At 31.3% G+C, this 12,387-nt stretch overlaps 1 protein-coding gene across 1 annotated transcript; it reads left to right on the top strand.

Moving 5' to 3' along the window:
• The first annotated feature begins 231 nt into the window (after nt 1-231).
• Nucleotides 232-12,305, top strand: Lztr1 (Leucine zipper like transcription regulator 1). The gene is made up of 11 exons (XM_073973270.1): nt 232-393; nt 869-1,063; nt 1,126-1,564; nt 1,629-1,937; nt 2,015-2,129; nt 4,117-4,280; nt 4,348-5,169; nt 5,242-5,420; nt 5,522-5,700; nt 11,250-11,613; nt 11,673-12,305. Exons 2-11 carry the CDS (start codon nt 1,003-1,005, stop codon nt 11,744-11,746), a joined length of 2,706 nt encoding a protein of 901 aa, XP_073829371.1. The 5' UTR covers nt 232-393; nt 869-1,002; the 3' UTR covers nt 11,747-12,305.
• Nucleotides 12,306-12,387: the final 82 nt, after the last annotated feature.

Raw genomic sequence — 12,387 nt, 5'->3', positions numbered from 1 at the left:
TATTTGTTCTACCATGGGTAAAAATTTTAAATCGATCCGACGATTTTACCTAAACTAGAAATAAGCCTGAAAATTTTCGATTTTCTTCATAATCAAAAGTCGACTTCTATTTCCACACAAGAATCGAAAGTCGACTTACGCATCCCTATTATTTTTTGATTGACACGTTTGTTTTGGCTACTCATTTTTATCGCTTATTTCTTTTATCATTTTATTCGTTGCCTTTGAACTATTATTCACTAAAGTAAACCCAAAGTGAAAATAATTTTTCATTATCATTCGTGTAATTGTAAATTGCGTTTAGAGATTTTAATTCCAGGAATATAAATAAATATATTTTAAAATTTACGGCACATCGTGGATCATCTACTTTTGCTCCAACAAAAATAAAGGGTTTGTATGCAAATTCCACATGTTAGAACTATTTCTTTGCCTACGATGGAAATTAAAATCAATACATTTTTCGGACATGAACATGAGTTAAGATTCGTAAGATTCGTGTACAAAAGAAAATGTATCTAATAGCTGGCGCTAAGTTGGTTGAACATTTTACCATAGACAGTCCTTCTTGCTTCTTGTGCTGATCACAATTAGTTGAATTTGTGGCTTATCTTTCCTTTACCGACCCACCTCAGAAAATTAGAAAATTGTGGATCTTTGGAGGCCCATATCTCGGGAAGCATACATTTCCGCAACAAAAGCAATACATGCTTGGAATCGGGGTAAAAAGCACTATCTGTGGTAATTTTTTTCATAATTTTCTGCCGTGGGTCGGTAAAGGAAAGGAGTTCCCTTTTGTTAAAAATTTTCAGCAAAACAAATTGATTTACTATTTTTACCCATCTTTTCCCTCATTTTATCCTTACAGCAACACCCACTGACAGAGCAGCAAAAATATAATTTGTAGCTATAACTCGAGTCTCAACAACCTATCACAAAGTGTCGAACAACAGTGAGAAAACAAAATTGCGTCAACGTTCAAAAGTTTATGAACCAAAGTTGATGCTCAGGGCCATTTTAGGGTCGGATTCGACCAACGATTCCCAGGAGGAGCAGTCACAGAGTAAGTTTGTACGTAGCATAATACATTTCCTTTTTTAATTATTGTTCGGTTCCTACTTATAGCTGCTACCTCCTCCCACAATAGTCGGCATTATAGTGGCGGTTCAGGTTGTCGTTCAGCCTCTTCAAGTGCGGTTTTGAGTGGTCGTTCTTCGTCGGCATCAACAACGAATTACGATTACGGTACACCCGCAACCGTAGCACCATCCACTGGTCCCACACAGTGTGTAGCATGCGAAGCTGATAAACATCATCAATTACAACAGGCTCATCATTCACATCATTCATCGGAGGGAGAGCGTAAGAGTCGTCGTAGCAGAATGTCTCATTCTAGTTCAAGTTCAATGCGTGGCACCTCATCTCGAGGTTGTACATCGAATAATTCTAAATCTGTATCACCCGGCAGCTACAGTTGTAATGCTTTAAATGTTGATTTTAGTACCTATACAGCCACGCATCAGTGGTCTAAAATGTTGGAATGTGCAGAATTTGTGGGCGCCAAGTAAGTTCCGTCAAAGCTAGGTATCTCTTGAAGAGGTAATATTTATATATTTCCATTTTTGCAGACGGTCCAAACACACGGTGGTTGCCTACAAAGATGCCATGTATGTATTTGGTGGCGACAATGGCAAAACTATGCTCAATGATTTAATACGTTTCGGTGTCAAAGATAAGTCGTGGGGTCGTGCTTGTGCAACGGGTACACCACCTGCTCCCCGCTATCATCATTCAGCTGTTGTTTATGGCAATTCAATGTTTATATTTGGTGGCTATACGGGTGATATACACAGTAACTCGAATCTCACAAACAAAAATGATCTATTCGAATATGAATTTCAACGTGCTATGTGGGTTGAATGGAAGTTTTCGGGAAAGTATGTATTTGTATAGCAACAAAAAGCAATGCATTTTTCACCATGTTCATGTTGGTGATTTCTTGAATGAATTACAGAATGCCTGTACCACGGTCGGCACATGGTGCAGCTGTATACGATGATAAAATGTGGATCTATGCCGGTTATGATGGTAATGCACGTTTGAATGATATGTGGACATTGAATTTAACGGTAAGTTAAAGTTAGTATTAGAAATGATAAACAAGGAAAAGACAACAATATGTCCAGTTCGACAGGACTACGAAAAGTCCTATATCGATGAGGACATTTTTGAAATGTTGAATTCCCTTTTATTCGTTCCTGTCGACTGATTTTAAGAAATATACAAACATCTACCACTTAATCCGATTCCCCAATGTTTACCACATGAATTGCGCAGATGAAATTATAGCGAATGTGCAGATTAAGGTACCAAAGTTTCGATCCTCAGTTACCCAAACGTGTTGGCGTAACACATTCTGTAGATTTTGTAATCCGTCACTGCATGCCATAACAATCCGCAGCTTACTGTGAAGTAAAAATCTCAAGTTCCTTTCGGTCGGCACTTGGATATAGATGAAGAAATCCACTTGAACATATATAACTTCCCAGCAAAATGTTCGATGCCAAAGATGACATTCAATCATGGGTGCAAGTGATCTAGCATGTCATCTTTTTAGCATCTTCATCGATGAATTTTATATGAGCGTGGACCCCAAAAGATGACGTTCTTTTCTGGATCCTAAGCATGTCATTTTAACCAATGCGTTGACATGTCATTTCCACCAATGCTTTCATTCATTTTCACCCATGCTTTGACATGTCATTTTAAATAATGCTTTGGCATGTCATTTTCACCAACCCCTTGGCATGAAATTTTCATATTGTTTGGAAAATGGAAATGCTGTATTGAAATATGGTTTTCATGAAAAACAAAACTCTTTATTAATTCAAACGAATTCATGAAATAACTACAATTAATTTATCAGTTTAGTTTTTCAAAAGTTTACATCCAAAATTGCAATGTAATCACCACCACTGCAACGCAAAAGATTACTTTCTCCGTTCTCCGCAACTGATATTCTTTCATCTTCTTTCATCTTTTACAATTAACTTCCCATCACCAGTTCAGATTTCGACATGGACTCCACATGCACTCCTTTAAGTATTTTTATTTCGTAAATTACTTTTATTTTATAATTTTGTTATTTTATAACAACATTTTGGTAATTTATACTCTTTTGTTTACTGACGGAAATATGTAGGGATCTACAACCCGGCTTGCTTTAGGGATCTCTAAGAACAAAATGTAACGAACGGGGAGGAGAGACTTTTTATGGAAAATACCATTTATGCTTAATTAATTTATTTTTAATTGTTTCTTTCCAAAAGTAGTTTCTTCTTTATTTTCAGATTCTTGTTCCTTTTCGTTTCGGACTTTTTTTTTCAAATTCCAAGAAGCGAGATTTGATTGATTTCATTCTATGTCAGATTTAGAACAGACAAGGGAACTTTTAAAATAGCAATGTGTGCAGTCCGATTCTATTTTTAGCTCGATGGTTGGGACTTCATATAATACCAATTGTTTAGAAGTTTTAGTTGTTTGATATGCAGGAAATGTAAGACAACATCACGACGACAGTTCTAACAACTTTGGTCTGTTCCAGAAACTGCAAGAATCTACTTATTTTTACTACGATAACAATTTTTCCTTTATGTTATCGGAAAAAATAGTAAAAATTAGTAGATTTTTGCAGTACTGGAACATACCAAAATGAAAATAAACAGGTGTGTAAATAAAAACACAAACATCATCTCTATTGGATCGATGGAATGGGTACAAATGCTGATGAAAAGATCGGATCTTTCATGACTTCCTTTGCATTGGTTCAAATCCTAATGAAAAGATCGGATCTTCCACGACTTCCTTTGAACCAATGCAAAAGATGACATGAAATCACGTCATCGCAAAGAACCCCTTCCGTCAAATTTTGCTGGGTTGATAGGTCAATCTTTTAAAATGTTCCCTGGAGAATGTAAGAAAACAAAAATTCGTCCAGTACGCCTGGATAATAATATAATTTTTTTTGCAGTGGCTTATTGGGAGTTACCACGTACCAACTCTCTACACGGCCTACATTTAAACGCAAGTAATTAACATAATCTTTTAACTTTTTAGGGTGAAAATCATCAATGGGAAGAAGTGGAACAAAAAGGAGACTGTCCACCAACCTGCTGTAACTTCCCCGTTGCTGTAGCCCGAGACTGTATGTATGTTTTCTCCGGACAAAGTGGCATGCAGATTACAAATTCTCTGTTCGAATTTAATTTCAAAACTTTAACGTAAGTTTTCGTAATCTCATTTGTATTTTATACAGATTTTGCTACAACACTTCCTTTTATTCCACAGTTGGCGTCGCATTGGCAATGAAAGTGTTTTACGTGGCGTTAGTTCACAACCTCCATCCCGACGTTATGGCCACACTATGGTCCACCATGATCGTTTTCTTTATGTATTTGGAGGTTCGGCGGATTCAACTTTGCCGAACGATTTACATTACTACGACTTGGATACCCAGGTGTGGTCCATTATACAACCTGAACCCAATTCTGATATACCTTCGGGTCGTGTTTTCCATGCCAGTGCTGTTATTAGTGATGCCATGTACATATTTGGTGGCACTGTTGATAACAGTGTTCGTCGCGGTGATACCTATCGTTTTCAATTCTCTAGCTATCCCAAATGTACACTTCGCGATGATTATGGTAAATTTTTCAACGAAAAACAATTCTGTGATATACAGTTTATATTGGGGCCGGAGGAGGTGAAAATTATGGCCCATATTGCTTTTGTGGCAGCTAGATCGAAATATTTGCGTACAAAAATTTTGGCAGCACGTGATGCTAGACAACAACAAATGGAAAAGGTGTTTGGTTCGGGTATAGAGGTTAGGACTTGTTCCACCTCTTCGAATCAAGGACCTTTACTGGAGGTGCGTCTGCCCAATGCCAATCCAGAGGCATTTGAAATTATCTTAAATTACATTTACACCGATCGTATTGATCTCAAGGAGTCATACAACAAAAACATTATCATACTCATTACGGACATTTATCAATTGGCTGGATTATTTTTAATGCCACGTTTAGCTCATGGTTGTATACAGTATTTGGATTACAAAATTAACAAGCAAAACGTTTTGGAGGCTCTCTACAATGCCGATAAGAAAAAGTAAGACATTATCTATAATTTTCTTCAGTGTTTCTTTATAACAATAAAAAAAAATGTTTTTTGTTTTTGCAGAATCCAAATTGTCAAGGATCATTGCATGCAATTTTTGGTTAAAGAAGAAAACTTTACCGATGTCGTTATGTCCAATGAATTTAGTGATTTGGATAAACCGTTGTTAGTGGAAATTATACGCAAGAAATTAAGTCCCGGTAAATTAGTTGTGGCCGATCCTAATTTGGATAAAAACGTGGGTATGTAGAGTTTCCATTTCATTAAATTTAACGGTTTGTTGTTTGCTTTGACTAATATTGTTATTTCTTGTTTTCGTTGTTGTTGTTTTCGTTTTTTCTAGGCACCACACTGGAAAGCGACATGGCCGTATTTTTGGAATCAAGTGGCAAAGAATTTTGTGATATAAATCTTGTGCTAGATGGCCAAGTTATACAAGCACACAAATCGATTCTTTCGGCAAGAACTCAGTATTTCCAGGCAATGTTTAGATCGTTTATGCCACCAGATAATACCGTAAATGTAAGTAGAAAATTCCGAAATCTTTTTAATAATTAATGAAACAAAACACTCAAATTACGATCTATTTTCAATAGAAGCGTAGGGATGGCAATCTTGGGGGTCATGGGGGAACTTAAGCTCACAATTCTCTCCATTCAACCTGTTTGTAAATGGGGGTACTGAAGGCTGTCGATCAATTAAAATAATTAAAATTTTTGAATTTTGATTTTTTAATTATTTTTTTAGGAAAGTGGATTTTTTAAAATAATTTGTAAAGGCTCGTAGATTTTTTAAATATCATTTTAGGCCCTCGATTTCTTTAATATACGGGCATGTTCTGGGATTCACCGTGTATTCGATACACATTACACACACACTTCACCGCTTGCCACCAAGGTGTTTCTGACTTTCACGCGTGTAAAACTATCAAATTCCTTTGTCCCGGGCCACACTACAGTAATTTCATTGAAATTTTGATATGAAATTATGCGTCTGTAGATCGACGTCCATAGTAGAGTAAAATCATAAAATTGCTGTAGTGGGGAATTCGATTTAAGAACACCTAATTTCATGAAATTTTTTAATGAAATTCACGCTAGTGTGGACCGGGACTTTGTGTTTGTTTTGTGTGTATACAATCGTAAACAAAACTTGTGCCTACAAATTTAAAGTTGGATTGTGACATTTCAAGAAAAATTGATTTTTACGCGAATCTGTTATTTTTGTGGATTGAATTTTTGCATAAATTTTAAGAACATATTAATCTTAGCTTTTAAAGCTTTTTTGGCGGGTATTTTTCGTTGTTTGCAATGAACGGAAACAAACAAAACGATTCCCGTACCAATCACACAAAGCCACAAACTTTTCAGCTTCTCTGAATCGTTTCATTCTCACAACCAAAACAAAAACACAAACTTTTCAATGTAAAAAGATGGAAACCGTACGATTGCGTAAATGTAACTTCGGTTATGCTTTGCCGAGTTGTTTCATTCACCACCGAAACAAGAAGTATTTTTGGGAAACGTTTGCCGTGCGTATTGTCAATGACACACTCAGACACACACACATGTGATTGCTTAACAACCCTATAAGATAGCATCAGCATACCACAGTGAATTTTATCAACCACCAAACGTTTCTGATTTATTCACATGTGTTTAGTACTATTCTGTTTTCTATCTGTTCTTGTGGAGTTGAGTACTTTTCGCTTTTCGTTTTGTCCGCACTCACGAATATAAACAAAACAAAACTAAACAGCGAGCTCGGCCAACGAGGGTTATGTTTCGTTTTGTATTGTTCCTATGGAAAATACGAAACGAAACGATTGGAAATGTTATTTAAAGTATTTTTACGTACTCTGGTTGTTTGTATGAAAATCAAGAATACACCCGGCTCTCACCAAGAAAATAACAGTGTGTCTGCAGAACAGCTTTAGGTGTGTCCGATAAACGTGAGGTGAATGCGAGAACATGCCCGATAGTTGTTTAAGGCTAGTGTTTTTTTAATAATAATAATTTTTTTAATACACTTGAATTTTTAAGGTCTCGTGAATTTTTTAAATAACTTTTAACGGTCGTGGATTTTTTAAAATATTTTTTAAGATCGTGGATATTTTAAAATAATTTTTTAAACTTGTGGATTTTTTAACACAATTTTTTTAGGATCGTGGATATATAAAATATTTTTTAGGATCTGGGATTTTTTAAAACAATTTTTAAAGCTCTTAGATTTTTTAAATAATTTTTTTAAGGTTCGTGCATTTTTTAAATAATTTTTTAAGGTTCGTGTATTTTTTAATATAATTAAAAATAAATAATTTAATTTAACATAATTTAAAAAAATGTAAGGCTCGTGGACTTTTTAAAATCATTTTAACAGCTCGTGTTTTTTAAATATTTTTTAAGCCTCCTTGACTTTTTTAAATAATTTTTTCAAACTCGTGTATTTTTTTAAATAATTGTTTTAAGCACGTGAAATTTTTTAAATCATTTTTTGAAGTTTGTGGATTTTTTTAAATAATTTTTTAAAATTTGTTGATTTTTTAAAAAAATTATATAAGCTCGTGGATTTTTTAAATAAGTTTTTAAGCTCTTGAATTTTTTCTTAAATATTTTTAAAAAATCTAAGGCTCGTGAATTTTTTAAAAAAATGTATGGCTCGCAAATTTTTAAGATTTTTTTTTTTAAATTGAAGGTTCGTAAATTTTTTAAAATAGTTTTTTAATAATTAATAATTGTTTTAAGCACGTAGATTTTTTTAAATATTTTTTTTAAGCTTGTGGATTTTTTAAATATTTTTTTAAGGTTCGTGGATTTTTTAAATAACTTTTTAGGGTCGTGGATTTTTTAAGATCGTGGATATTTTAAAATAATTTGTTAAACTTGTGGATTGTTTAATACCATTTTTTTAGGATCGTGGATTTTTTAAAACAATTTTTAAAGCTCGTGGATTTTTAAAATAATTTGTTTAAGGTTCGTGGATTTTTAAATAACTTTTTAAGATTCGTGGATTTTTTAAAATAATTTTTTAGAGCTCGTGGATTAAACAAAAATGTAAGGCTCGTAAATTTTTAAAAAATGTAAGGCGCGTGAATTTTTTAAAAAAGTGTAAGGCTCGTAAATTTTTTAAAATAATTTAAAAAAGTAAGGCTCCTGGACTTTTTAAAAAAAAATTTTACAGTTCGTGTTTTTTAAAATATTTTTTAAGGCTCGTTGATTTTTTTAAATAATTTTTTCAAACTCGTGGATTCTTTTAAATAATTGTTTTAAGCACGTGAAATTTTTTAAATCATTTTTTGAAGCTCGTGGATTTTTTAAATAATTTTTTAAGCTCTTGGATTTTTTTTAAATATTTTTAAAAAAATCTAATGCTCGTGAATTTTTTAAAAAAGTGTATGATGGATCGCAAATTTTTAAGATATTTTTTTTTTAATTGAAGGCTCGTAATTTTTTAAAAAAAAATGTAAGGCTCGCTGACTTTTTCAAATTTTTTTACAGATCGTGTTTTTTTAATATTTTTTAAGGGTCGTGGATTTTTTTAAATCTTTTTTTTAAGCTTGTGGATTTTTTAAATATCTTTTTAAAGAACGTGGAATGTTTTAAATAATTTTTTGAAGCTCGTGGATTTTTTTAATCATTTTTTAAGCTCGTTGATTTTTTTAAACATTTTTTTAAGCCCGTGGATTTTTTTAATTTACTTTTTTAAGCTCATGGATTTTTTAAATAATTATTTTAAGCTCATGATTTTTTTAAATAATTATTTTAAGCTCATGATTTTTTTAAACAATTATTTTAAGCTCCTGTTTTAAAAAAAAGCTCGTGAATTTGTTTTAATAATTTTTAAAGCTCATGATTTTTTTAATAATTATTTTAAGCTCGTGGATTTTTTATAATATTTTTTTAAGCTCGTGGATTTTTTAAATAATTTAAGCTCGTGGATTTTTTAAATAATGTAAGCTCATGGATTTTTTAAATAATTTAAGCTCGTGGATTTTTTAAATAATTAAAGCTCGTGGATTTTTTAAATAATTTAAGCTCGTGGATTTTTTAAATAATTTAAGCTCGTGGATTTTTTAAATAATTTAAGCTCGTGGATTTTTTAAATAATTTAAGCTCGTGGATTTTTCAAATAATTTAAGCTCGTGGATTTTTTAAATAATTTAAGCTCGTGGATTTTTTAAATAATTTAAGCTCGTGGATTTTTTAAATAATTTAAGCTCGTGGATTTTTTAAATAATTTAAGCTCGTGGAGTTTTTAAATAATTTAAGCTCGTGGATTTTTTAAACAATTTAAGCTCGTGGATTTTTTAAATAATTTAAGCTCGTGGATTTTTTAATTACTTTTTTAAGCTCGTGGATTTTTTAAATAATTTAAGCTCGTGGATTTTTTAAATAATTTAAGCTCGTAGATTTTTTAAATAATTTAAGCTCGTGGATTTTTTAAATAATTTAAGCTCGTGGATTTTTTAAATAATTTAAGCTCGTGGATTTTTTAAATAATTTAAGCTCGTGGATTTTTTAAATAATTTAAGCTCGTGGATTTTTTAAATAATTTAAGCTCGTGGATTTTTTAAATAATTTAAGCTCGTGGATTTTTTAAATAATTTAAGCTCGTGGATTTTTTAATTACTTTTTTAAGCTCGTGGATTTTTTAAATAATTTAAGCTCGTGGATTTTTTAAATAATTTAAGCTCGTGGATTTTTTAAATAATTTAAGCTCGTGGATTTTTTAATTACTTTTTTAAGCTCGTGGATTTTTTAAATAATTTAAGCTCGTGGATTTTTTAAATAATTTAAGCTCGTGGATTTTTTAAATAATTTAAGCTCGTGGATTTTTTAAATAATTTAAGCTCGTGGATTTTTTAAATAATTTAAGCTCGTGGATTTTTTAAATAATTTAAGCTCGTGGATTTTTTAAATAATTTAAGCTCGTGGATTTTTTAAATAATTTAAGCTCGTGGATTTTTTAAATAATTTAAGCTCGTGGATTTTTTAAATAATTTAAGCTCGTGGATTTTTTAAATAATTTAAGCTCGTGGATTTTTTAAATAATTTAAGCTCGTGGATTTTTTAATTACTTTTTTAAGCTCGTGGATTTTTTAAATAATTTAAGCTCGTGGATTTTTTAAATAATTTAAGCTCGTGGATTTTTTAATTACTTTTTTAAGCTCGTGGATTTTTTAAATAATTTAAGCTCGTGGATTTTTTAAATAATTTAAGCTCGTGGATTTTTTAATTACTTTTTTAAGCTCGTGGATTTTTTAAATAATTTAAGCTCGTGGATTTTTTAAATAATTTAAGCTCGTGGATTTTTTAAATAATTTAAGCTCGTGGATTTTTTAAATAATTTAAGCTCGTGGATTTTTTAAATAATTTAAGCTCGTGGATTTTTTAAATAATTTAAGCTCGTGGATTTTTTAAATAATTTAAGCTCGTGGATTTTTTAATTACTTTTTTAAGCTCGTGGATTTTTTAAATAATTTAAGCTCGTGGATTTTTTAAATAATTTAAGCTCGTGGATTTTTTAAATAATTTAAGCTCGTGGATTTTTTAAATAATTTAAGCTCGTGGATTTTTTAAATAATTTAAGCTCGTGGATTTTTTAAATAATTTAAGCTCGTGGATTTTTTAAATAATTTAAGCTCGTGGATTTTTTAAATAATTTAAGCTCGTGGATTTTTTAAATAATTTAAGCTCGTGGATTTTTTAATTACTTTTTTAAGCTCGTGGATATTTTAAATAATTTAAGCTCGTGAATTTTTTAAATAATTTAAGCTCGTGGATTTTTTAAATAATTTAAGCTCGTGGATTTTTTAATTACTTTTTTAAGCTCATGGATTTTTTAAATAATTTAAGCTCGTGAAATTTTTTAAATAATTTTTTAAGCTCGTAGATTTTTGCAGTTAGGGTACCGACTGTGTTAGAACGGAGCCCCGTTGATACCTGGGCGCCTTAGTGAGTAGTAGGTTTACTTACCTTAATCTTAATCAGGGTTTTGGAGGGCTATGCCATGACCGTGCTCAAAATTAAAAAAAAAACTAACTTCTTTTTTGTTTCTTCATTTATTTTCAGATTTCCATTGGTGATATATTACCATCGGTTGAAGCCTTTCAATCTCTATTACGTTATATATATTATGGTGAAACCAAATTACCACCACAAGATGCACTCTATCTATTCCAAGCACCACATTTCTATGGTTTATCCAATAATCGTTTACATTCGTTTTGCAAATATTCCCTTGAACATAATATAACCTATGAGAATGTTCTCCAGACACTGGAGGCATCAGATTATACGAAAATTTTCGATATCAAAGAGCATGCGCTTAAATTGATTGTTAAGGATTTTGCCCGAGTGGCGCGGCTACCGAAAATCGCATGTCTCTCGCGTGAATTGCTGTTGGAAATCATACGGGCGGTGGCCGATTCACATGGTGAATTCTTAACACGTATTAGTATTAATACAGATATCTGAAAATTGGTGTTATTACAGCCTGCTTTGCGTTTTCTATTGGCCTGGCTGCAAAGGGGGGGCAACAACAGCAACAATGCTGCCTGACACCGTAAAAATCGCAGTAGCAGTAGTTATATCACCACCACCCAACCTAGTAATGTAGGAAAAGAAACGTATTGTTGGCTCGAATGTTGAAAAAAATGATTTCTTTCATCAAAAAGTAAAAAAAAAAATTAAGAAACCTCTACATGTGCATATATGTACCAATTTATTGTTAATATATATGTGTATGAGTGTATTGTATGTATTATACTTAATATTTTATGTATTAGTTAAGATTTTTCGTTATTTTTTAATGTATTTAGTTAAAAACAATTGAAAACATTTTGATTTTTTTAGTTTAATTATGATTATATTATTTAATTATCTTGTTTGGTGGGTATATTGGTCATCATCGTGTATTTCCAACCTAAGCATATTTCTAAATCCTTATAAAACTCAAAGCATGATTTGTATGTATATATCTTAAGTATCCTACTCATAATGAATTAAGTTAATATATGTTTCAATTGGCAACTTTTATTTTATATTGAATATGGAATAAAATGAAGGCGTATTAAAATAAATGAAAATTAATAAATAATAATTGCTATGATTGTTCTAAACGAGAAATTGTGTTTTCTTTCAACTGGAAATACATGAAAATATTCAAAAAATTCGAAAAAAAAATAAGTCGACCCATCGGTAGAACGCT

This window comes from Musca autumnalis, unplaced genomic scaffold (assembly GCF_047663935.1).
Source record: "Musca autumnalis isolate F117 unplaced genomic scaffold, ASM4766393v1 scaffold_3, whole genome shotgun sequence".
NCBI lineage: Eukaryota > Metazoa > Arthropoda > Insecta > Diptera > Muscidae > Musca > Musca autumnalis.
The sequence above is the reverse complement of the archived record's forward strand: the minus strand, read 5'-3'. Positions and strand labels throughout refer to the sequence as shown.